Source organism: Squalius cephalus (genome assembly GCF_949319135.1).
Source record: "Squalius cephalus genome assembly, chromosome: 22".
NCBI classification, from domain to species: Eukaryota; Metazoa; Chordata; class Actinopteri; order Cypriniformes; family Leuciscidae; genus Squalius; species Squalius cephalus.
In genome coordinates this window covers 15,743,910-15,771,332 of record NC_137143.1, presented here as the reverse complement: position 1 = coordinate 15,771,332, position 27,423 = coordinate 15,743,910, and the positions used below count along the sequence as shown (strand labels likewise).

The 27,423-nt window shown below is 36.7% G+C and overlaps 1 protein-coding gene across 1 annotated transcript; it reads left to right on the top strand.

Moving 5' to 3' along the window:
* Positions 1-27,423, top strand: jupa (junction plakoglobin a). The gene is made up of 16 exons (XM_079856537.1): positions 1-124; positions 14,647-14,702; positions 17,738-17,905; positions 18,083-18,336; positions 18,479-18,717; positions 19,743-19,944; positions 20,228-20,372; positions 20,633-20,736; positions 21,380-21,718; positions 22,306-22,458; positions 24,171-24,290; positions 24,432-24,582; positions 25,112-25,233; positions 26,390-26,429; positions 26,584-26,738; positions 26,850-27,423. Exons 2-15 carry the CDS (start codon positions 14,690-14,692, stop codon positions 26,733-26,735), a joined length of 2,202 nt encoding a protein of 733 aa, XP_079712663.1. The 5' UTR covers positions 1-124; positions 14,647-14,689; the 3' UTR covers positions 26,736-26,738; positions 26,850-27,423.

The following is a 27,423-nucleotide window of genomic DNA, read 5'->3' as shown; positions in this document are numbered from 1 at the left end:
GTTCAGCCTCATCTGAATGCAAGAGAAAGTGTCGCACTCCCTGGAACTCTGTTCGGTCAGTGGGGAAAACTAAAAGACTCTTGGATCGTTGTCAGCAGCAGGGTTCGGAGACGAGCGTTTAGAGGTAAACTAAAATCTGATTTTATAAGCGTATATTTAGTAAGAAGAAGCTTGTTTTATTGTGATTTTGTGTCGTTGTTGTTGTTCTTCAACTTTATCTGTTTTTAATCCAGTCTATAACATTGATCCTATAAAGCAGCCATTAATTCGTGGATAGCTCTTTTGGGAAAGTGGCGTATTGTGGCGATCTGGGTTGTCGGTGTTGGTTTACCTAGGCTACCTGTGCGATATTAGCTCCTACTTCCGTGTGTCTGGTTACAGCTGAGCCAAACTTTTAGTGCATGTCGCTAAATACTCGCTATTTAATCGTACACAGCATAGTTTATAAATTCAGCTGTATAGCCTATAACTTAGGCGGGTGTGTTTGTCCCCAACAAAGAAACACTAGCAACCCCCCATACTTTCGCAATGTCAACTGTTGACATTAAACATACGTAATAGCCTAATGATAGGCCTACCCAGTCTTACAAATTAACAATAAATCAAAAATTAAAGTGTTGTACGATAGATTTGATGGAATAGTTAATCTAATGGTGAAAATTCTGTCAACTCCCCCCTCTCTCTGTTCCAAACCTGTAGGAGTTTTGTTCTTCTGAGGATACAAAGGGAGTTCTGTTACCATTCATTTTTATTTAATGGAAAAAAGTGCAATAAAAAGTAGTTAGCGACTGAGGCTGTCTGCAAAGAAAGGTAAACTTTTTAAAATAATTTCTCTCAAGTAATTTCTGTTCTCGCTTCTTGCGCAACACAACTTGTCTTTTGGCGCCTCTAGCGGAAGTTAGCTAAGCAGACATTTAAAAACATAAAATAAAATAAATTATTAATAAAATACCGATTTTTTGATGTGTAAATGTATGTTAACTTGATAAATAATGTGAATACTTAAGTTTATTGATGTACTGTCCGATACAAACAGGAATAGATCAGCTGTTGCAATGGTTTCCGTCTCGTGCAAAGACTAATTTTTTTCGCGAGCTTTTAAGGTATAAACTTGTAGTAGGCCTAACTTTCTTGTTTACCGAAACATTGTAGAACATTTTGAGTAGGCCTACAAAATATTTTTTTTCTTCGACTTTTTAACGGATATATATTATGAGAGATGTTTTTGGGAGAACTATCCCGTTAAGACACCCAGCACTAGAGTATCTCTCTCTGGTTGGATTTTGTATTTGATTATTTTGTGAGATTATACTATGTATAGCTTTTGTTTTGAAACATCTTATGTTTATGTGTACTGTTAACATATGACCACTGGTTTTGACAAAACCAGCATGGTTTGAATGCTGGTCTGTTGCCACACCTGTAACACCTTGCAGGTCATAAATTTAAACCAAACTGTGTTATAGACCCTGGTATGGTGAAATTTAAAGAAATAAAAGAAAAACAAGTTAATATAACATGTCTATTTCATAAGTTATTTATGCCTCTTTCTTTTACATTGTTACTCTGGGTCTTATGTTAGTTCATGTGTCTGGGTGGGGCTGTACCATGTTTTATTTACTTCCCAACTGTGACCGAGCACAGCTGAAAAGCTGACTTATCTTTAGTTTGTTCAATCTGAAGAAATACGATACAATCAAAGTTTTCTCATTATTAAGTTAGGTTGTTATGACTGTTTACTATGTGTAAAAGAAATAATTTGTGTATAATCTGCCTCGGAGGAAATAACGTTTGATAAATAACTTATGATACACCCTTTCCTGTTTGTCTGGTTAGCAAGGAAGCAAGAAGCCATGTCCTCTGTGAGTGGTAATCTCTTAAAGAAGCAACTAAATTCCGCAAAACTTAATGACATGGATTTAGCCAGCATTACAGAGTCCAGTTTTGGGCCAAATAGAAATCCAGTTGGATTTTGGATGGCATCAACATGCCTTACTGGCACACTGAAGGAGGATGATTGCAAGACAAGGATATGTTTTTTTTTTTCTTCTCACAAAATGTGAAATAAATATGGACAGATGAAAGACCATATGACAGTCTATTTATATATTTATATGGGTCAGTTGTAGAAGATATTAACACAGACAGGATGTGGCATTTGCTCTTTGTGGGAGTTCCTGAGTTGTGCACATTAGTAGTGCAATCAGGGGCCAGCTGGTTGCTTTACCGACTGACTGGCACTGGTTTTAGGATGAGATTTATAGCATTTGGGCTCACACATAGCCGTTAATCCCTCTACAGGCACAAATCCCTGATATTGTCCTACATTAGGACAGCAAGGGGCAGCGTGATCCCCTCTTCATAAATACACTTTCAGAGGGGGCAAAGGAGATTACCCATAAGCACCATTCGCTTAGGATATCAGTTTGCTTGTATTTTACAGTTTTGTTAGATCAATTAGCATCTTTATCTTTACTTCTCTCTTTCTACCTCTCTACTGTTCTGTATAATTCATGTCTGCTGCATTTTAAGGCTTTAGCCCCAGCACATGCGTCACAGAGTGTTCCTTTACACACTCTCTCCATATCTATAATCCCTAATGTGCCATGTATCTTTAATGAACGTGGAGTGAGATCCTAGCTATATGAAATCTTTGGTGAATGGCCAGCTGGCTGAGATGGATAAGATTGTCTGATAGCTTCATAATCTGTACATGGCCAAGCCAATTACTCTTTAGGACTTTTCTAGGTTAATTGTTTTATAAACCTGAAACTCTTTGTAAAGGCCCATTTACACCAAGGATGTTAACGATAACTATATGGTTCTGATTCTATGAGAATAGGGAAGTCCACACCACAACTATAATGATAACAACATGGAGGAACATCATTTCAGTTTGAGTTTGAAGAGCTTGGGAATTTAAAACACCAGGCAACATAATTGCAGCCCACTCTTACAATAAACGTTATCGTCCATTGGTGTGGATGTTAATGTAGTTCAGTCATGAACTACAGAACTGTCAGAATCATTTTAGCATGTTAATGGATGTGACAATGTTAATGTATTTGGTCTTGGCCAACTAGTGTGTAGGATATACTGCTGCATGAATAGGCATGCATAAACCCTGTAGCAGATCTAGACAGGTGGAGCTGGGGGATGTAGAGGGTTCAGTTGAACTCTGATAGCCAGATTGCAGTGAACACTGAATTTTACTATTTAAAGATTGAGCAAGCATTTAAATAGTGGCATTTGGCTGCAGAATCAGCAGAGGCCAATCAGCTTGTGCCATAAAAGTAAATTATGTGATTGAAGATTGAATGTAAAGGACCTATCAGGCATCTACAGTATTTAATTTTATTATAATTCTTGTTGTGAATGGGTTTAAATACTCTGACTGAAACAATGTGTAGGAGCATCGGTATAACTTAAGTGTGATTCACATTTAATTACCTGTCTCGGATCTTTTTGCACACTGATATCTTTTCCGTACTTGGTGTGGTCAGCTCAGCTCTCATGAAATATTAACAAAGCTCTCCTCGGATGTCAGTAAACACTCTCAACACCAGCACAGACCTACTGAATTAACACTGAGCAGTCACAAAGGAACATAGTAGGCCCTCTGCCCCCTCCCCCTTGTTTTTTTTCATTGAGTGGAATTTGAGGAGTCAAATTCCACTCAATATAAAACTAACCTCAGACCGTCAAATCCTGACAGACAGAGTGAAAAAAGTGAGTTTAACACTGCATAACATGAACAATTGTTTCTGTGATAGTAGCGGTGGAGAGGAAGTTGCAAACCCCAAATTAAGTTCTCAATCTCAACTTGAAAATTGAGTGTGATTTGATCAGTTTAACAAGCGTTTGTGTGATATTCTGGGTGTGAAGTCAAAAAATAATGATGTGTTGTACGTTTATTGCATCAAAACCACTTTTCCTGTGAAGAAGCAGCTTCGCTTAACATGAGTCAAAAGTTGTGGGAGGTTCCGGGCATGTATCATCAAGACAGAACATCTCCACTCCTTAATTCAGGGCAAGGGAGGTATAGAGTAACCAGGGAGAGGTGGAGAAAGGGGCTGTTCAGGGAATTTTCGCACACTAGAGACACAATCTCAGGGTAATAAATAATCATTCTAAAGAGGCCTCCATTTTATTCTACTCTAGCAAAGAACATTCCCATTGTCCTTTGTAATAGTGTATTTGTTCTCAGTTGAACCCTATGAGTTGAAACAGCCTGTATGAAAGCTACTACCACGTTTTCAAGGTCAAAACCACATGTTTGTTCTCTCTACAGTTTAGAAGATAACGTCACTGTACTGTACGTTTTAGTTTCATTTATGCCAGTAAATAAATAACTAACATGAAAATGTATTTTTAGATAGTCTTTTGTCTAAATAAATTGCAGATAAAATGGTTCAAACGATAATCAATCTTAATCAATCAAATGTTACAAGTTAATTTGCATCTTATAATGTACAGTCTGAAAAATAGATACTCGTTTTGAGATTTATTAAAGATAACATTTTCTGTGCTATTAAATTGGGTAACAATTTATTTTACGGTGTACTTACTAGTAGTAAAACAGTAGGCTAAACGATGCATGAGTTACTAACCCTAACCATAACTCTATAGTAATTACGTAGTTAATTAATATTACTCAGTACTTATTTGAGTTAGTAAAATGTAACTACGTTACCTTAAAATAAAGTGTAACCTTAAATTGTTAGTGTTTTTGTAAAATTTGGATAATTTAGAGATAAATTTTCAAAATCTTTCACAGTGCTCTAGAATAGTGTAGTATTCTTTCAAATCTTTTCAGATCTATCCAGTTCCAGCAAGGTTTCCCTCAGGACATCTCAGACCGATGAAATATTAAACAACTGTCACATTGGCTCAGTTGTGCTCTACAAACTCAAGCATACCTATGGTGAAGCAGCTTGCCTCCTTTCTGTGGAAGAAATTGCTCAATGTGCTTTTTGAGAACCACAGAAAACATTTTGAACTTGCTTCTTTCTATTTGAAATGATGCGTTTCAAAAACCAGGAGGGGCGAATGTTGAAACTTAGTCCTCAGAATGCTGGTAAAATGTCAGAAACTCTGACTCTGTCTCAGATAACGCGCCACTTACCGTTAAGTGCCTTAGCTAATGACTCAGACGAGAAACGCCTGACAATAACATGAATTGTTAGTGATAGTCCATCAAGCCACAGGCAGTCACACAGCTGCCCACATTCAGTCAAGTGCTCCATTCAGATGGAGTGACCTCTTTCATCTCAACTGGCCTAAAACAGAAGAGTGATTATGGGATAGTTGACGACGTCTGAATATTTACATGATACTGGAAACTGGACTTGCCCACTGTTCAGAGTCTCTCCTATCGCCTATCTCTCAATCTATCGCATCAAACTGAATGGAGACACAAGGATGTAGCGAGCAGACAGACAGGGTTTGCTAATGCCCTGTCTCATCCTGTTAATCTAAGCACTTTCTGCAAGTAACACCCGTGACCAAATGCCCATCATTTAGCTTTTAAAGCATGTAAGTGGAATAGTATGTGCAGCATTGTGTCAGTAACACAGATTATCTTAGCTAAAACCGGACTGTTTTTAAATGCTCAAAACATTTATGCATTACAGATGGATTACATCCAACAAACATTTATCTAGTAGTTCTTTAATGCATTTTTAGCTTTGAAAACTTGAGCCGCAATACTTTGATTAGCATGCTAACCGTGTGCTTTACTTGCTAGACTGTTTGTATGGAAAATAGCATCTTGACGAGTCATCTTAAAACATTGTCTTTTTCAAACAACTTTTAAAGCCCATTCACACCACAGACGATAGCTATAATGATATAACTATGAAGTTTTAATAATCATCCTAATTCTATGAAAATAGGGAAGTCCACAGCTATTATAACAACGACATAGAGGAACAATTTGAGTTGGAATCACTTTCAGAGCTATTTTTTTTCTAGCAGGCGAACAATAAAATCATTGACAGCCAATCAGAATCCTCCCAACTTGAAAGAGCTTAAGCATTTAAAGGGGCAGCTGACAAAAAGCTGCAGCACACGCTTATAATAAACAGAACATTATTTTGTATTGGTGTGGATGCTGAAATAGTTGTTATCATGCTTTGTGTGAACACCTTTTAAAAACCATGTCTCAAGATCATTTCATTTAGTTTTCATTCCTTTACGCCCTGTGTACATTTTCATTGCATTCGTTTATGTGACACCCCCTAAAATGCGTTTGGTCCTTACGACCAATTAATTGACAAGTCGCTTTGAAAATGTGCTGTTTTGAACATTTCTCATATCTGTATGTTGTTATCAATCGTGAACATTCTTTTTTTTCTAGACATGCATGTCATTTAATAGTGCTAATGGTTTAGCTTCAGGCTGAAATAACGCAGCCTGTTCGTACACGCCTGGATACCTCACTGTGATGTTACACATCAACTGCTTCCAGAGAAGTTTACCTACTGCTGCGTATTCATCGTGATAATGAATTTATCTCATCATTACTTTCCAAAATGGGTGTTCTACTTTGCAGTAACAATGCTGTGCAACATGAGCAGAATATGCATCATTTTTTTGTTTGGCCACAAGAAGAACATGTTCATTAAGTTTATTATATTGCATATTTAATATTTAACCCTTTTCAACGTGTTTTCTTAAAAGTTGCCAGCCAGCACCAGCATTTTTTTTATAATTTACACAAAACTTTCTAACCCCCAGAATATTTAGTTTTATGAATATGTAAAAATTAAATATATCAAAATATTATTTTATTTTATTTTTTATTCTAGCTTCATTCGTTATTTTCTTATCAACACTTTTAAAAACAATTTTGAACAAAAAGCTGAGAAAATTGTGTTTTTGTCAAAGACATCATCCGGATTGGATTCAGAATGGCGATCAAACCCCCCAAAGCTTGCACAGTCGTATACCAATTCGTGGGTTCGACATTTCATTTCATTTTGTAACATTAGGCAGTTTTGATTTATATGCTGTTTAATGTTTGAAGATCACATAGCTTAATTGTTCATAAGCAATCTTGTATCCTCTCCTGAAATACGCAGATATTTTTCTTCACTTGTTTTTAGATTCGAAGATGCTGTACTCTTTCAAAAGATGAGTAGCAGCGCCCTCTACCATATAAAAGTGAAGTCAATTGCAGGGAAGCGTTGTGTCACAAATGATGGAAAATCTTGTCAGTGGCGGAATCTGTATGAGTTTCTTTCTTCTGTTGAACACAAAATATCTATTTTGAAGAATGTTGGTAACCAGATAGTTGACGTAGCCATTGACTTCCATATTTTTTTTTTTTTCAACAAGTCAATTGCTTACCAACATTCTTTAAAATATGTTCCTTTGTGTTCATCAGAAGAAAGAAACTCATACAGGTTTGGAACAACTTGAGGGTTAGTAAGTGATGACAAAATTGTAATTTTTGGGTGAACAATCCCTTTAAGAAATACACAACAAGTTAGCTCTATGCTAAGCTAGTAAGCGAAGATGTTAGCTTGATGTATACCAAAGGCTAACTGAAACCAGTTTTAGCGTCAGTAATATAAAGTGAAATGTAATTTAAAAGCCATTTATTTTGTGATACGTTGCATTGGCGATATCTTATTGTGCTGTAGGATGAAAGAAAATTTCTGACATTGGACAAAAACATTTTGATTTCAAAGTCTTTTTCATAGTAGATACCTTATGATAGTCTACGCTAATAGCTATCTAGTATTCTCGGGGTAGGCAGCGGTAGTCAGAAATGTACATTATTATTTGCTGTGTTCATTTGACCTCCTATGATAACTGTATAATTGGATGTGGTGGTTGATGGATCCACATGTTGAGAGGCCTGTGTGTGCATTTCTTCTGGGGTTAAAGAAACCCGCGGGCCCGAGCCAGTGCAGACCACCTGCTCGCCCACTTGCTATCTCCAGCGGAAGCAAGCTGAGCGTCTGGGGAGATCTCAGACACAGCAAGCTCTCAGCAGTATGGGCTCAGCTGGTGACTACCAGGTCACAAAGTCATTAATTGTGTGTGTGTGTGTGTGTGTGTGTGTGTGTGTGTGTGTGTGTGTGTGTGTGTGTTCTACTGTGTGTGGGTGGCTTTGGATTTCATACTACTGAATTAAAGCTATGAGGCATAGCAGCTCTGGAGACTGACTCTGAATCCAAAATGGCTGCTTTTGGGCAGTAATTCAGATGTAAATATGGTAATGGCCCATTATGGTCACTGTAAAAATAAAGACTGGCCACAGCCTGAGTATACTGTGATTTTATGATGATGATGAACGTTATATTCGTAGAAGATGTAAAAAAATAAGTTAAAATTTTTCATTTTCCAAAAAGTACACAAAAATAAAACCTGATTGTTATCAAGCAGGAACATAACTGTTAGAAAGTTATTTGTATTCATGTTGGTTTCATATGATTTTGGCAAACTTGTACACCATTTTTAAGAAAAGTTTTTATTTAATGACTCTAAAATTGTCATGTGGTGTAACCATCAAGTAAAAAGTAATGTTTTCTTTACCCCTTTAATTATTAATAAATAAATATCATTAAGTTTTTGAGGAGCTCTACATTTGGTCCTTATTGATCTGTAGTCTTTTCTATGATGTATTTCCAGATTTTCTGCATGTTGGTTGCACCACATGAATTTTGTTATTTTGATTTGGTGGATAAAACCTCTTCAAATGTTAATAAGCAGTGAAGCAATTTTGTAATAATAATATAAGTTTGTCAAACTACTTCATTTCAAGAATTTCATTATTTTGTTACAAGATGTTTATATTAGGGAAGTTATTTCACCCTGACATTTTTGACTTGCTAAAAAATATCAAAATGAATAATAATAATAATAAACCTACAATAAGGAAGTATTTCACATGGAAAAAATATATATAATTAGTATAACATAAGATTAAATATGAAACCCACTTTAAAATTAAAATAAAAGGTAAAAGTAATATGCATAAAATGTGAGTATTTTAATTATATAAATATATACATTCATTTGAATTCAGATATTTAAAGACACGCTTATCTCTCTGTGTATTCAAATCATTGCATGTATGAATTGGATTTGTGGATACTTGTGAATCAATTAATAGATAGGACAAATAAATCTTCAAATATCATGAGAGGTGTTAAAAGAGGTTGACTCAGAGTCTTATCAGTGGCAGTGACAGACACTCCCTGTCTGTCCTCGGGGCAGGGCAGTGAGAAAGAGATTATGGTGACTGGCTGCACTGTCAGTACTCAGTATTGTTGTGTGAATGAGCAACATCAGCACATCTGATTCTGACATTCTTTAGCCGTCAGGTCATGTGAGAGCGAGGCACAGGGAAATGTGAGGGATTGAGACAAACAAATAGTGATTTTGTGTACATAACCTAAAAAGAATACAGTAGAGAAAAAAAAAGTTAATAAGTAACGTGTTTCAAAAATGTAAATGTAGCCATTTACTGTGATAGGGACCCGAATGGTCACAAGGAGAATCGCACCAAGATGTAAACACGGGAGCGATGTTGGCGTCCAAAAAGGTGTTTATTACAAGCAGATGTGCAAATAAATATGATCAAGAGCAGAAATAAAACAGATTATCAGTCTAAAAACAGGACTGGTACTAAAACATCAACTCGCCTCTTCAACCATTTAGGCCAGTTTTAGTGCACTCAACCATAATCAGTCATCCTAATCCAAACCTCCTTTCCTCTATAGTGACGACTTCCTTAGATGCACACATTTTCCCGTTTTTTTTTTTTTTTTAACTCTTGCCTCACCATGATTAATTAATAAATAAATACACAAGATGATTTAGAACAATTAAACAAATCAAAAAATAAAATAAATAGGACAGATAAAAGCAGCAGATTCATTTGCACAAAGTATTTCAGTGAATAGCTCAAATGAGCACTTCCCTACAGTTTGTGCCTTCTTTAAGACCATGCCCACTTACCTAAAAAATAGTAAACCTACATAAATATTATAAAATGCATAGGAACAGTAAGAACACAGTAAAGACCGTGATGGAAGACTACTTTCCAAGGTCTTTCCATCTCATTTACTATTTATTTATTTCAGAAGAAGCCAATGCAACAAGATTTGCATGTCACCAAGAAACAGACAGACTGGAATAGTTTACTGGCCAATTAAAATAAGAGAGTGGAATTAACTGTTGTATAACCTGATTATAAGTTACCAGTGTTGGTCGATATTGTATATTTATTTGTGAATACTATTTTTCCACATGTTTACTTTAAGAGAAATTTGTCATCATCTAATGCTTACTTTAAGGTGCAGTAAGCAATTTCTGAGAAACACTGTTAAAAGTGGATCGGACCAAGTCATTTGCTGAGAGCGCTGTTCATTCACTCCCCCCACCTACAGTTTTCTGGATGGTATTGAGAATCGAACCCACAACCTTCGGGTTACCAGTCTGACCACGACTGCCCACACAAATTGTGAGTTTATATCACACAATTGTGAGTGAAAAATTGCGAGGGGGGAAAAAGTCTGAATTGTGATTTAAAAAATCTGAATTGCGTGATATTAACTTGTAATTGCAAGAAAAAAAGTCAGAATTGTGAGTTTATATCTCGCAATTCTGACTTTATAACTCGCAATTGTGAGATAAAAAGTCGCAATTATCTTTTTTATTCCGTGGTGGAAACAAACTTCCATACCATTTTATCACCCATAATTTTAATATCACTGCATTCCTAGCTTCTGATATGATTGTCATTTTTAATGTTTCAAGGAGTGAGTTTAGTCCCACATAAAACTAAAATTAAGACCACAGTTTTTTTTTTTTTTTTTTTTATTTGTTTTAAATCTAATTTTGTAATTCATTTTAGAGCTGGTCGGTTTGGTTCACTGAATTTTATTGCAAAAATGCTTATAGAGTGTTCATTATGGTCAGTGTTGTACACTACTATTGTGTGTAGGCATGGTTTTGTAAATATGTGCCAGTACATGACAGAAAGTCATTGACAGGGTGTGAATAAGAGAAAGTGGGTGGGAGAGGTAGCACACCATGGATTGGTGTGGAATGTCACACCGGGATTAGAGTTTTTGGGAATCAGCTCTGGGATGTGTCATATCCACAGCTCATTCTGACTCAAACACATTTCAGAAACCGCTAAGTCGACCGAGGCCCTGTGTCCGTTAAGGGATAGGTAGGTGGAGCAGGTCAGGTGGGGGTGGGTGATCATTCTGAAGGGCGTGTGATTTGTAGCTCGGTTTTCTCAGTGTGAAATTGAATGTACAGTAATAAACCGTTACTCATTAACTAATCATCATCCCAACTGTGTGTGAAGTCCAAAGTAGAGACAACAGTACATGCCTCATATGAGCTCAGAAACAGCAATGAATCAATGGTTCATAAATCATCCCCCCTCAGCAGATAGCACACTAGATGTAGATAATATTGTGGGTGGCTGCTTACTACCTCAAGTCAAAAGAGCACTCTAGATATGCCTCAGGTTGTTCCTTTAGTATAAATCTGAAGGATTTTTTAATTTATTTTTGGGTGTGTCACTGTAGTTGTGTGATTGACCTCACCCTTTAAAACAGACCTTGTATCTGCATGCAAGTATGCACTAGTAAGACTTACTAACTGTAATCGTTTGGTCCATGACCAAAATCAGAAAGGTGTAGAGCTTATTTTAAACTAATCGGTCATAATCTGTTGTTTTATAGCTTCTTCTTTTTTTCTTTTTCTTTTTTGTGCAAATTACAGTACGGTGTATGGACATATCAAAATGGGTGTGTAAATGTGATTCTTGAGAAAGCACCCACACCCAGTTTTCACACAGGCAATTGCTATCGTTCACCTGCAGGCCCGGCAGGAGTTGCTGCTTGTTGTGTTTTACGTGTTTTGACAAGTATTTAACTTGGCTACACCCAGCTAGGTGTGTACTGACGCCATTGCCATAGCGAAGGGAGTTACCACTCACTGAACCTTTATATGCAAAACCTCCTTACAATTATGACTCTGAACGAAAGCTAGTCGAATAAATACATTTTAAACTCTAAAGAACCATTTCAGTGTAACACACAAAGGACTATTTATGTCTGCCTGAGGCACATTTTGGCATGAGTAAATGCTCACAGCAGTTGCAAACCAACAAACATCTGCTTAGCAGTGTTGTTTGTGCTGTTTAGAGAAAAAGTTTGCCAAAAACTCTTTAGGGGCACCACAGACTGGCACTTGCAGTCTTCGAGTGTGGACATGCAAGGCATCCAAAATATGTGTTCAATCTGTTCTCATGATGTTATGTTGAGCACGGCACATGTACACAAAACAGGCTTGTTGATCATGTGATATTTTTACAGAGTGAGTCTAAAATGCTATCTTTCATTTCATTGCTTTTTGGTTGTAGGGCTGCTGAAGCCAGGCGTTCCTGCTGTTTGGGGAATGTCAACCCTCTGATTAGGGCATTTTGAAAAGGATTTTATTGGATTGAATCCATCAAACCACTTCACTGTGCATTTGGTGCTTGGTTAATACATAGTAATGGTTTATACAGAATTCATCTGTTGTACTATCATTATTGTGATTTGTAAGAATTGCGATTTTAAGTATTGTGATTTTGATATTGCAAATCTTTTTATTTTTTTCATCATTCAACTTTCCCCCCATGGTCTAGAGTTAAAAAAGCACTTATACATGATGGTGCAGGTCGTATATCCGTAGATGTCTCTCTGTCCGCCATTTTTCACATTGTCATTGTCCACTAGTAAGAGGTATTACGTCATGTAATGTAACATTAAAGGTTGTGACACCAGCCCAACTCATGTAAATTTCAAATATTTTTAAAGGCATGTAAAGGAACAAATTATGAGCAATAGCACAAATACAAAAGAGCAAACAGAAATAAAACAAACACTGCTTTTCATGTTCATAAGTCCAACAGTCATTTTCAAGTAGAGAAAATTAGTAATCAAATATAAATTCGCACTCCATAGTCTTCACTGTATAAATTAAATATAGTTTAATCCTATAAAGTTATTTAGTCAAGAGCAGTGAGTGATCTTTTTTTTTGTCCTTTGTTGTTTGATTAATATTAAAACAAAAGCAGCAGGTTTATTAGGATGCTGTCACTGCACAGATCCAATATACTGATACACATGCATTTTATCTCTCAATTCTTTATATTCAGACTACTAGGATGCTTGCAGAGACCAGAATTTTTGACGTTATTTTGTGTCAATATGTCCGATCAAGCGCAAGAAGACGTGAAATAGAGCTCAATTCAGCATTCGCACGCTGTCTGAGAAGCGACTTTCTGGGTGCGCGCTTCGGATGTGTGCGCACACACAACTTCTCACACTATTGAATTGAGCTCTCTTCCACGTCTTGAATATTTAAATTGGCAAGGCTTAAAAACATGTGCAAATCAGGCCATTGGGCAGTCCTTATTGTCTAGCTCTGCTGAAATGAAAGATTTAACTTTCCTAATCTATCTGTTTTATTGCTAATAATTTATGTGGGATTAACAGATTTGTAAAATAATTGGTAGTTGTGATCTGTCAGTGTTTTCATCTGTCTTCTCTGAGTATATTTACACTTCATAGCTATCCATTCCAGTCACGAAAAAAGTTTAGTGTAAATGTCTTTGAAGATGCATTTGAGACGGATGGCATTCCAATCAGACTACCTCATAAATTGTTGGTTTGAGGTGCATACAAGATGTGACTTGAAGTGGAAAGTCAAGTGCTTTTTTTTTTTTTGTACTTCTTCTAAACAGATATTTGCATATACTACAGGCGTAGTAGATCAGATTATTTATTTCTGTTTTATGGAGACACATTTATGTGACCAAGTGTATATGGAATGTTTAGGCCTATGCTCAATTGGATAGCAATCAGATCAATAAAAATGCATGAAGTCTAAATATGCTGTCTGATAAATGATCATCTTCTCTGGAGTTCAAAGGTTTTGGTTCGACGCAGTCAGAATGTGCTATATTAGAGAGGAAGAGAAACTGAGGATGTACTGTAGAGTACCTGAAGGAGGGTAGGAGAGAAATAATTGATAATGTATGAGGAGGAGTTTAAGTAAAGCCAGGAGGGAGACAGTAAAATGGCTGTACAAGGTGCAGATAAAACTGAAAGGAAAAAGTTATGGCAGGCAAATCCAAATCCTTATTTTTAGAACAAGGTTTTATTGTTGCCTTGTTTTAAGTTATAAATGGATTTTAAGAAACAGTAATGTTCCCATATTGTGCTTTTACCTGAAATGGATGTAGTTGTGTGTTTAAATGTGTGAGAGTTGGAGAAAGGGGAGGGCTTTGGTGTGTAAATGTCGGAACACGCAGAGCCGGTTTTGTGAGGTTGTTGTGCTTGCAGTCAAGCATTAGCTCACACGCCTTGTTTGAGAAGCCAAGGGTCAAAATCTACCGCTGGCATTCCCACATCACTACCAACCCCCTCCCTCCCTCTCTACTTCTCCCATGATCCTCTGCACCAGTTTCGATTGCTTGTGTTTGTTTGAACTTCTGTTTCTAATGGTGTTTTGTCCTGCTGATCAAGAACAGATTGCAGGATGACTTAATTATATATTTAATGAGCTTCAGCTGCTTTTTAAAAAAAATATTTGTTTAATCCATGATTGTTTTTTGTTTTACAGGTTTTTACTTTTGGGCTGTTTGGTTTGAGTCCGGGAGGCCAAAATGGAAATGCATGGTAAGTACATGTAATTATTACAATATTAAAACTCCACGTAATCCATTTATTATTTTAAATTATGACTGATAACATGACTGGGGTTTAAAGACACTTAATATTCAGTAATATTATCGATTTGTCTGCACTCACACTATTGGATGAAAATGAAACTTTTGCAACAATGAAAATATTGAACTGAACTGAACTGACTTCAGCTGAATAATGAAACTATTGTCTTCTGTAGAGCTGCTTTAGCAGAATTTAAATTAGTCTCATATTTGATGAAGTTTGTAGCATTAATTATTATTTTCCTGTTTATTACGGTGAAGCTGCTTTGAAACAATCTACATTGTATAAAGCGCTATAGAAAGAAAGGTGACTTTATTTGACTTGACTTGATAACCACTAAATGACCAGTATTAAAATCTACATTTATTTGCTATTTTATGTTAATAAAAGATAAATAAATAAATTAATTAATAAATAAAAGCTTAAAGGTAGGGTAGGCAATTTTCGTAGCAGCTAGAAATAGCAAGATAGCTTTGAAAGCTGAGTGTGTTATTGTGCTGGTAACTTGGCATGTTTAGGACTGTCGTGGACAGCTGACTCCTAAAGTTTTTGATATTCTTCATATTCTGTGGTCAGTTCACAGCAGTGACAGAAATCATTTTTCCAATAAGTTTCAAAAGATTTTTACCTTAATTAGCATTTTTACCTTTATAAATTTATTTTTAAACCTAATTATATGCATGCATCATCTTTTGTGTCAATTTCATACATTTAATTCAATTTAATTATAATAATAATAAGACACAATAGGGCTGTTACCAATCAAATTAAACAAGTATCAACAAAATCTTTGCAATGGAGAGGAAACACAGAAGCTGCATTTGAAATGGCATTTAGATGCTTTTACACAGACATAAATAATATTTTGTTTAAAACATAAAACGTTGAATATTGATATTTGAAATGATTTAAAACATGAAAAGATACTTTAAATGTGAAATTAAAACCGCCAGTAGGTGGCAGCAATTCATTGTTAATGAGTGAGTGATTGCGATTCAACTGATTCGTTCAAAAAGCTGATTCATAATTCAGTGAGGAAATACCTCATGTGTTTCTTAGAGACGCAAATATGCGCTGTGGCTTAGTTTTCAATTATTTTCGTTGGCGAAATAGTTAAAACAGGCAATATGGTGTCTAAAAGTCAATTAATATTAATTTTGTTTATTAAACTTTTCATTTATCAATTTATTAAATCACATTTATTATCATGTTAATATCTGGAGAAAAACTGCACTCTTTGTGTGATATTAGATTAGATTAACTATATTAAATGATATAAACTGACTAAATCACACAGTGAAAGCGTGAAAATCTAAATGCGCACCCGCACTTGTCTAATCTACAAGACTACATATAGTGTATGCGTACACTCTATGGGTGTGTGTGAGGGAACAGTTTTAAACAATCTAGGTAAACGCACAGACTGTATAAAACAAGGTTATAATCGCCAACATAGTGAGGCGGACTACATCGGTGACAAAAGTACATTGGTTATCATAACAAAAATTTGTCATGATTTATTAATGACGCAGCATAATCTGTATTAAAGAGAAAATAATCACTTCATCCGAGGTTTAAAGTGAATAAAATAGCCTTGACTTACTGGAGTTTCACAACTGAAAAACTTTGTTCTCTCCCACTGGGCTTTTTGTGTGGTGAGGTAAAAGGGGAGCAGGCAGTGGACCAAAGCACTGTGAGGCAAGGGAGGGGGACTCAAAATGTTAAAACGTTTTGTTTTGTTTTTTGCTCCGTTTGCATTTGTATTGTTTTACTACTTAAACAATTATTTTAAGTATATATCATTATATTATTTACAATACAAATATTTTAATTATATTTTTTAGGAGGGGACAACCCTCAGATAGGGGGGGTCCTGACCCCCCGCAATTTCCGCCTATGCACCTGACTGCTGCAGATTCATTTCGCTGTTGATAGTGTTGCCGTTGAAATGTATAAATTCGAGTCACGAACAGCTCCGAGTATAACGTCACGGGTTTCCATCTCTTCAAAATTACAGTTGTCATGGCGTGAACGCTGCATAAGCTTATTGTTTTGGTTCTGGAAGAACTGTAAAAGGCGGCTGCTGTTTCGTTTGTGGTACTCTGTGACTGACGTCTGTCTAACTCTGCATAGCATAAATGTGCTGATGACGTGTGATTTCTGCGTGAGCAGGTGCGTGCGCGGAGGTATGAAAATACATACATTGACAGGCAGGGAGGACATTGTATGCATCGGACCGAATGCAATGATTGGATGAGCATTTTATGCTCCTACACCTTCCACAGACGATACATATAAATACATTTAGACCACTTAACTTAGTGATTGCTATAAGTATGTGAAGAGACTTTCAACCAACAAAGCATTTTTCTGGAACAAATCTCCTCCCCGCCTTTAAATAAATTGTTTTAAATGCTACAAGTGAATTTAGGCATCACAACATTATAATGTACAGTATAAAAATATACATTAATTTTGAGATTTGAAGCATACATTGAACTGTTAAAATTATTTAACTGATAAATTTATTTATTGTAACACAGTTCAGATGTTATGGGAAGGAGGTGGGAACCGGCGAACATTTAAAGAATTTAATAACAAAATAAAATAAGTCATATGTAACCGCCCACTAGGGGGAGGAGCCCGCGAAAAGGAATTTCAATACAATTTCAATGGTAACGGAATGTCTGTCAATGGTTTTCACAGGATGAATACAGAGGGTGTATGTTTTTGACTGATACCCAATTTATGATGATTAATAAAATATGTGATAGGAAAAAAAGCTATTAAAAAAAAGCGCCTAGTGTCCCGATATGGGACAGTTAAGGGGTTAAAATAAAATGGACATTGGAGTTTTGTGCCTTGTAATCCACGTTTATTAGCTTTGAGGTCATCTATCCCCCTTTTTCCTTTGTTCCATGATGCATTGGAGTAACTTCAGAGGGTGTTTTTTAAATCATGTTGTGTTTGTGTGTGTCTGTCAGTGGCAGAGGCCCCAGGCACGATGAAGGTCACAGAGTGGCAGCAGACGTATTATGGGACAGATTCAGGCATCCAATCAGGAGCCACTACGGTTCGCTCAGATGAAGAAGGAACAGAGTACAGCAACAAGAAATTCACCTACACTACCACATTCACAGAGAACCCTGCAGGTGAAAAACATATCATATACTGTATGTCAAAACTTTTTTATTGTGTAGTAACTTTCACACATCAGTTTACCATTGCCTTTGCCAGGATCCACACAACGCAGATTTATTTCAGAGCATAGAAAATGCAAAAATAAGCCGTTTAGTTTATAATTCTTTCTGTTTAACGCTCTTTTATAGAGGTGGAGTCTCAATTAAATATGACCCGTGCCCAGCGTGTGAGGGCGGCCATGTTTCCTGAGACGTTGTTGGAGGGATCGGCCATCCTTTCCACACAGATCGATTCGTCCCAGCAGACCAATGTTCAGAAGCTTGCCGAACCATCTCAGCAACTCAAAGCCGCCATCGTTCACCTCATCAACTACCAGGATGATGCTGAACTCGCTACACGCGCCATTCCAGAGCTCACCAAACTCCTCAACGATGACGACCAGGTACCTCGCTGCTTGTATTAAACATCTGATGATGTCATAACACTCACTCACTGCTCTCTATCTATTTCTACGTCACAAAAATCAAGTACGTTATGTACTGTAGCTTCATGTCCTGACTGTTAACCCTCTCTCTTGCCTTCAGGTCGTGGTGAATAAGGCAGCCATGATCGTGAACCAGCTGACCCGCAAGGAGGCGTCCCGCCGGGCTCTGATGCAGTCCCCGCAGATGGTGGCCGCCGTAGTGAGAGCCATGCAGAACACGTCCGACATGGAGACGACTCGCGCCACGGCCAGCATCCTGCACAACCTCTCACACCACCGCGAGGGGCTGCTCGCCATCTTCAAATCAGGGGGCATTCCAGCTCTGGTGCGCATGCTGAGGTGAGAGAGACTGGAATACTGAAGTAAATGACTTGTTTGCCTAAAAACCAACCCATGTGACTAAACTGAAAAACCTTGTTCTCTCCCACTGGGCTTTTTGTGTGGTGAGGTAAAAGGGGAGCAGGCAGTGGACCAAAGCACTGTGAGGCAAGGGAGGGGGACTTAAAATGTTCAAACGTTTTTTGTTTTTTTTTGCTCCGTTTGCATTTGTATTGTTTTACTACTTAAACAATTATTTTAAGTATATATCATTATATTATTTATAATGAGATTTTTAATGAGTAAAACACAAAATGAGACTTTTGGTAGAATGTCCAAGCCTCGGTTTTCCATACAATGAAAGTGCACGATGATTCGTACTTCAAAAAGTTTTTAATAAAATTTGTGTTCTATATTCTGTAATACCAAGGTTGGTGTATTGATGTAGTTTATTCATGCATTTATTGTAGTTCATTGATGATATGATAAACATAATGGTAAGTAATAAACGATTGAAAATGAGATTTTTAAAGCGTTCATGTGTTATAGTTGTATCACCCTAAAAACTAAAGCTATTAATTTAAACATTTATTACATTTTGTTTATATGTTTTATTTACATTATTTGGAACATAGATATTCCTAATTATGAGGAAATTACACCAGTATTTGATTTGAACTTCAAAAAGCTGCAGAAAGGCAGTTAAAAGTTCTAAAACAAATAGTGTTTGGTCAATTCTTTAATAAAACCATGCATGAATATTCTGCATAATATCTCCTTTTGTTTTTTCATTGGTGAAATAAATATGGAGAGCTTATTTGGGAAGACATTAATGACGATATGTTAATTTTTGGGGTAAACTGTTCATTTAAAAAACAAAAACAAATGTGATGATTAATAATGCTTCCATAAGCTATATATGTGACACCCTAAACTAAAGCTATGTTATTTATTTTTTTTTACATTAGTCGGAACGTGGATATCCCCAACTATTAGGAAATTAATCCAGCACTTGATTTGAACCATCCAACTCATTTCTTTTTCAGTTCTCCGATGGATTCTGTTCTTTTCTATGCCATCACCACCCTGCATAACCTGCTTCTGCACCAAGAGGGAGCCAAGATGGCGGTGCGTCTGGCTGACGGTCTGCAGAGGATGGTTCCCCTGCTGAAGAAAAGCAACCCCAAGTTCTTGGCCATCACCACAGACTGCCTACAGCTGCTGTCCTATGGCAACCAGGAGAGCAAGGTGTTTATTTTATGAGTGTTTTATATATATATATATATATATATATATATATATATATATATATATATATTATATAATATCTTTGTAAATATAGTTATGTGTATATATAGGTAAAAAAAAAATTATATATATATATATATATATATATATATATATATGATAACTATTTATCTAACAAAATAATACAAATAAATGTATCAGTCGTTTCTTGAGTTCTTGTACTTTAAGTTGTGTTTCTTTCAAATGTGATTGTTTGTCATGTTAACGTCTGATTGTCTCACAGCTGATTATTCTTGCAAACGGTGGCCCTGAGGGTCTAGTGAGCATCATGAGAAACTACAACTATGAGAAGCTACTCTGGACCACTAGCCGTGTGCTCAAAGTGCTCTCTGTCTGCCCGAGTAACAAGCCTGCTATTGTAGATGCTGGTAAGTCAAACTGGAAAACTGAACCGCTCTTCATTTTTTTATTTTTTTTTTAATACTTTTTATATTTACTTTTTATTGAAAAAAAGTGAAAAATGATATATATATATATATATATACATACATCTCTTCTTTTTTTTTAGCTTTTATATTTTTAATTTTAATTTCAATTCAACTAGCTGAAATAAAATGTTTTTTTTTTTGTTCAATATTTTATTTCAGTTCATTTTATTATTTTAAATGAATCTAATATTTCCTGTCAGGTGGAATGCAAGCTCTTGGTAAGCATCTGAACGGGTCTAGTCAACGTCTGATGCAAAACTGCCTGTGGACCTTGAGAAACTTGTCAGACGCTGCAACCAAACAGGTCAATTTACGCATCTAACACCATCTTAACTACAGTATCTTACACACACAAACACACAAACTCTGGATTCCATAGAATAATTTTTAAACTGTAAACCCTTACACTAACCCAATTCCTAAACCTTTTACATCATAGCAAAAACATCACTTAGTATGATTTATAAGCTGTTTTCCTCATGGGGACCAAAAAATTGTCCCCACAAAGACAAGGAATCTGGACATTGCTTTGTGAGGACATTTTGTGCCATGTTGGGTTTTCATGTTTTATGGGGACATACCTATAGACATAATGAGTATTGTACTGTACAAACATACAGTTCTCGAAACTTCTAGGATCATGAAGTTATTGAATTTTGGTTAATTAATTGGTTAATTATTTTAATATAATGTATCGACTCTCCTAGTTTCTGTTAATTAAAAAAACTTTGTAAACTAGCATTTTCATAATTACAGCAGAAATAATGGAAATATGTAGTCTATATGGTGGGGGCCTTTGAATATTGTGTTGGACAGTGAGTCAAAAAGATTGAGAACCGCTGCTCTATACAAATTGTGCTCCAAATAAAATGGCAAAGCCTTGCTGCTTTAACTGAACTTGACATTTTTCATTGATGCAAACACATGCTCTCTGTCGACCCCTGCAGGACGGAATGGAAAATCTGCTCCAAGTGCTAGTTGGTCTGCTGTCATCTGAAGACATCAACATGTTGACCTGCGCAACAGGCATCCTGTCCAACCTCACCTGCAACAACACACGCAACAAAACACAGGTGACCCAGAGTAACGGCGTGGAGGCACTGATTCACACCATCGTGAGGGCCGGTTCAAAACAGGACGTGATCGAGCCAGCTGTCTGTGCCCTTCGCCACCTCACCAGCCGGCACCCGGATGCTGAGATTGCACAGAATGCCGTACGAACTGTTTACGGCATCCCCAATATTGTCAAATTGCTCAATCAGCCCTACTACTGGCCAGTCGTTAAGGTAAGTGAGAGAAAAACAGAGAGAACTGTCAAATTAGCACGTCAGTGAGAAATCGATGGCTTTGCAATAATAGAGGTTTGTTTTTTTTCATTCCGAGAAGTTTTCAGGAAAACTTATTGATCAAATCAATTAAAGGTGCACTATTATATTTTTTTTTATTCATTTGTTTCATTTTACTATATAGTTGTTTTGTGCTATATACTGACACCTATTGGTGTGGATGAAGCATTAAACCAGTGCCACTGTAGAAATACCCCACTCACAGGAGCTTGATTCATTCATTCCACAATTGAAAGTGTCCAAAATAGAGAGGTTAAATTGAATGAAGTAAAATTGACATGATGTTAGGGGGCCGTATGTAGAGTAAAATGGCTTTTAATAAGCCACAGAATGTAAAAGCATTTAATTTCCTAGGTTTATAAATTGTGTGACAGGGCTGTTGCTTAAATTCACAGGCCCTGGTACAATATTTTATGGGTGTCTCCCTCTCAGTGAGTAGTTTATACCATAGTAGAGGGCCTTATTGGGTCTCCTGTTGTGCAGTATATAACCATATCTTGCTGACCTCACGTTTGTCTTCATCACAGGCTGTGGTTGGTCTGATCCGTAACCTGGCACTTTGTCCAGCCAATCAGGCTCCTTTGAGAGACGCTGAAGCCATTCCCAAACTGGTCAATTTGCTTTCAAAAGCTCATCAGGATGCACAGAAACACGGTTCATCTGCTCAACAACAATACCAGGTATGCATTCCTCACCTGTCGCTGAAACATGGACACATATTTAGGTTGGGGAACCAAGTGTTTAACCATAAATAAATAAAAAGGACTCTCCTAAATGAATGACTCTTATGTGAAACATGTAGCACAACCAGAGGAATCCGATTCCCAAACGAATTGCTTTTAAGTGTATCAAAAACTTGTAACCCAACTAGTACATATCAATTTCCAAATGAATGACCCTAATAAGCCAGTTCTTTTTTTGCTGAATAAAAAAACATGTAGTGCAACTAGTGTATTCCAATTATTCTAATTATTTGTAATTATCCGTGTACATACTGACTATTTTTTCATATGACATTGTGTAGTTAAAAAAAATCACATTCAAATATTTTCTAATTATTATAATCTTTTCTTAAAAGTACTAAACAAATCTAAATAATTGAGAAGAATCAAAAACTGAATTTTTAAATTCTTTACAATTCCCATCATTACACACTTGTACAATGTACAGACTACTGTTTCACATTTACATTTAATAATTTAGCAGACACTTTTATCCAAAGCAACGTACAAATGAGGAGAGCAATAGAAGCAATAAAACTAACAATAAGGCAACAATATGCAAGTGCTGTGCCAAGTCCCCAGTTAGCCCAGCACAGTGCACGTAGCAAGTTTAAAAAATAAATGAAATTAATAAATATAGAATAGTAAGTGTTAGTATTAATGGGTCAAGTGTTGCCGAAAAATATGCATCTTCAGCCATTTCTTGAAAATGGCTAAGAACTCAGCAGCTCGGGTTGATTTAGGCAGGTCATTCCACCACCAGGGAACAGTCCAGGTAAACGTCTGTGAAAGTGATTTTGTGCCGTTTTGCGGTGGCACCACATGACGCCGTTCACTTGCAGAACTCAACCTTTTGGAGGGCACATAGGTCTGAAGTTGTGAGTTTAGGTACAGGGGTGCAGAGCCAGTGGTTGCTCTGTAGGCAAACATCAGTGCCTTGAATTTGATGCGAGCAGCGATTGGCAACCAGTGCAAGTTTGTGAGGAGAGGTGTGACGTTTGCTCTCTTCGGCTCGTTAAAGACCACTTTAGCGGCAGCATTCTGGATCAGTTGCAGAGGTTTGACAGTGCATGCTGAAAGGCCTGCCAAGAGAGCATTACAATAGTCCAGTCTGGATAGAACAAGCGCTTGGACAAGGAGTTGTGTAGCATGTTTTCGATAGGAAGGGCTTAAACCTCTTAATGTTGTACCAGGCAAATCTGCTGTACCAGGCAGTTCTAGCAATGTGGTCTGTGAAGGTCAACTGTTCATCAATCACAACTCCAAAGGTCCTGGGTGGGGTTATGGTTGACGAACCTTGCTGAATGAAGAAGTTGTGATGGAGTGTTGGGTTGGCTGGGACCACAAGCAGCTCTGTCTTCGCAAGGTTTAGTTGAAGGTGGTGGTCACTCATCCAGCAAGGAATGTCAGTCAGCCAGGCTGAGATGCGAGCAGCTACCGTCGGATCATCTGGTTGGAAGACAGGTTGAGTTGTGTGTCGTCAGCATAACAGTGATAGGAAAAACCATGTCTCTCAATGAGAGATCCTAGTGATGACATGTAGATGGGGAAGAGAAGTGGTCCAAGCACTGAGCCCTGAGGCACCCCCGTAGCTAGATGTTGCGACTTAGACACCTCACTTGTCACTTAATTAATTAAATCACTCTTTTTTTTTTCTCTCTCTCTCTCAGGATGGGGTTAGAATGGAAGAGATCGTGGAGGGCAGCACTGGTGCTCTGCATATCCTGGCCAGAGATCCTATGAACAAAGCCACCATTGCCAGCATGGACACCATTCCTCTGTTTGTTCAGGTAACTCTTACACCTTTCCATCAATATACTATGTTGTGGCCGTTTTTATGGGTGTGTATGAGAGCGCGTTTGTATGTAGCCTTTGCCCTCAGTCTAACATGCTCAGTGTATATAATAGACATCTGTTTTCTGTCCCTGCAGCTGTTGTATTCTCCATTGGATAACGTCAAGCGTGTGGCAACTGGTGTTCTGTGTGAACTGGCTCTTGATAAACAGTCGGCTGAGATCATCGATTCGGAAGGAGCCTGTGCACCTCTCATGGAGCTCCTCCATTCCAGCAACGAAGGAATTGGTGAGTGAGAGAGAAACATCAGAGAAACAAGCGAAACCAGATTGAATATGAGGTTAGCAATACCAAAGCGTAGTAGATTTCATCTTCAGCATAGTACTCGAGGACTGTACGCTCATAGACAGATTTTTCTCTCGCACATGCTCCTAGAATTTTTTGGATCTAATTAGTTTGTCCACAAGCTGTCAACTCTGAGCTGGGCCATTGTTTCACAGTCGAAAAAGAAACTAAGGACTAAGGAGACGGGACAACAACACACTCTTGTGTGAGGGGATAAAGATAATCACGCATCTCTAGTTTAAACAAGTACAAAGACGTTTTTATCACTCATAACTTCTGGAGAGAAGTTATGAAACTTTGTATGAAACTTTCTAGTGTACACGTTTCAAGGGCCTGTGTTTGCGCATGCTATCAAATAGAGTATACTTCAAAAGTCTATGCATTCGGCTGTACGTACACACTGAGAGTTTGCATCAAATCTGAAGTATACTTTGGGGTTAAGCGTGTAACAAAGCGTTTTTTTTTCTTTCAGCCACCTATGCCGCTGCTGTTCTCTTCCGAATTTCTGAGGACAAAAACCCTGACTATAAGAAACGAGTATCAGTGGAGCTCACACACTCGCTCTTCAAACATGACCCTGCTGCTTGGGAGATGGTGAGTTTGCCCCATAGTTTTTAACATTTTAACAATTTTCTTCCGTAATATGACATACAGTATTTCAGAGTGAAACAGGATATTCAAAAAGAAAAACAAAGATAGACCTTATTTTATCATATTTGCTCTGTGAATTTGGTCTTTATAGTAGTGAAAACATTTGTGAAATTGGAACAAGGGACGTTTCTTACTTCAGTGGACAAAATATCATTGAGATCTACTTGCTATTATATATGAATTAAAACAATGGGGGCAATTCATTTTTGTGTGCAATTTGTTGTGGGTTAAAAATACTATATTAATTATGGTATTTGTGGGTCAAACGGACTAACTTGTTTTAATACAATTCACCAAAAATTCTAATTATGGAAAATAGTAGATAGTAACAATTGCAAATCGCAAACTGATCAAAACATTATTATAGTATAACAAAATTATAAATTTACTAGGGCTGTCAAACGATTAATCGCATCCAAAATAAAAGTTTGTGTTTACATAATTTATGTCTGTGTACGGAGTATAATTATTTTCTATATATAAATACACACACATGCATATATATATTTAAGAAAATGTGTTATTTATATATAAAATATTTATATATAATATAAATTACATATAATATAAATATATATACACAGTATATACATGCAAATATTTCTTAAATATATACATGCATGTATGTGTATTTATGTATAGAAAATAATTATACACCGTACACACACATGTATTATGTAAAAACAAACTTTTATTTTGGATGCAATTAATCGCGATTAATCGTTTGACAGCCCTAAAATTTACACATACACATTACAAAAAAAAAAAAAAATATATATATATATATATGTATGTGTATGTGTGTATATGTATGTATGTATGTATGTATGTATAGGAATATTAACAAATATTTATAACCATTGTATTTAACAATTGCTTTTAATGCTTACATTTCACAAACTGTGAATATTCCCTATACAGTAATTACAACTTAATAAAAAAACTTAATGTTAATTTATGTTTGTGCTTTTGTAAGTAGATATTTAATATCCCTAATTAGGCTTATTATTTTGCATTTTTTATTTGATTACAGTGATTGATTACATGGAAATATGGTGATGCAAGCAGGTTTTTTAACAATGTCCTTGTTACATCTTAGGCACACACCCCCATGATGGAACCTGGCCTTCCAGAGGACGGTTAGTATATCATCTCACCATGATTTACCAGCTACTTATCTCTACGACTGTCAGGTTTATCTATAAAGATTTGAACCACCTTGTTGGTTTTGCAGAGACTATAACATTGTGCAGATGGCTAACCTTTTGCAGTCTTGTGCCTTGTCTCGTAAAGATCTCGACGGCTACGGCTCCCCCGGAGGATATCAAGTATACAGTGATGGCATGCATATGGATGGCATTCCTCTAGATCCAGAAATGCAAGATGAATATGGGCATGGCATACCTTACAACCCCATGGGCAGACACTACCATGATAACTTCTAACCGGTCAGTACTACTCAAATACACTAGTTGTCATTCAAATACTCAAATAAGATTGGACTTACCTGCTGAAGTCTGTAACTGCATTAAATTGAGTGTTTTCTTTTTATTTCACAGCCTGATGATGAATTGAGCTCCACTGAAAGAGGATTATAAAAAATACACTAGACAGAAACTCCCAGCAGAGTTTTTTTTTTTTTTTCCTTCATCGCTGGGTGCCTGTGGTCCATTTCTCAGTAAACACACACTGACACTGCTGTAATATATGCAATTCTCGCTGTGCTGGGAGAGGCAGAATCGAGCAACTTTACCCTGCATTTATAAAAGGATGACAGCATGTTGCATTTTACATGTCTTTTTGTAGAAAATGTTATATTTTAGTGTTTCTTATGGGTGCATTAATACTTTGTTGGTAAGAGGAATGGTTAACTATGCCAAAGAGATTTTATTCAAATATTTTATAATGATAATCACGTTGCTTTTTATAGTTTTGAGATTTTGGAAAATGCGATCGATGATTTAGACTTGCGATCTCACAATAACTGACCTGAGGTCAGCTTTATGGCTTCGTTCACAGTGGTTTTAGTCAGACGGTTGATCGGAGCTGATCAGAAATCAGCGTTAGTGAGTTGAAATGCCTGGAATGTTGATTTTCTACAGCGCTTGGATCTCAGTGCAGTGCATTATCTTT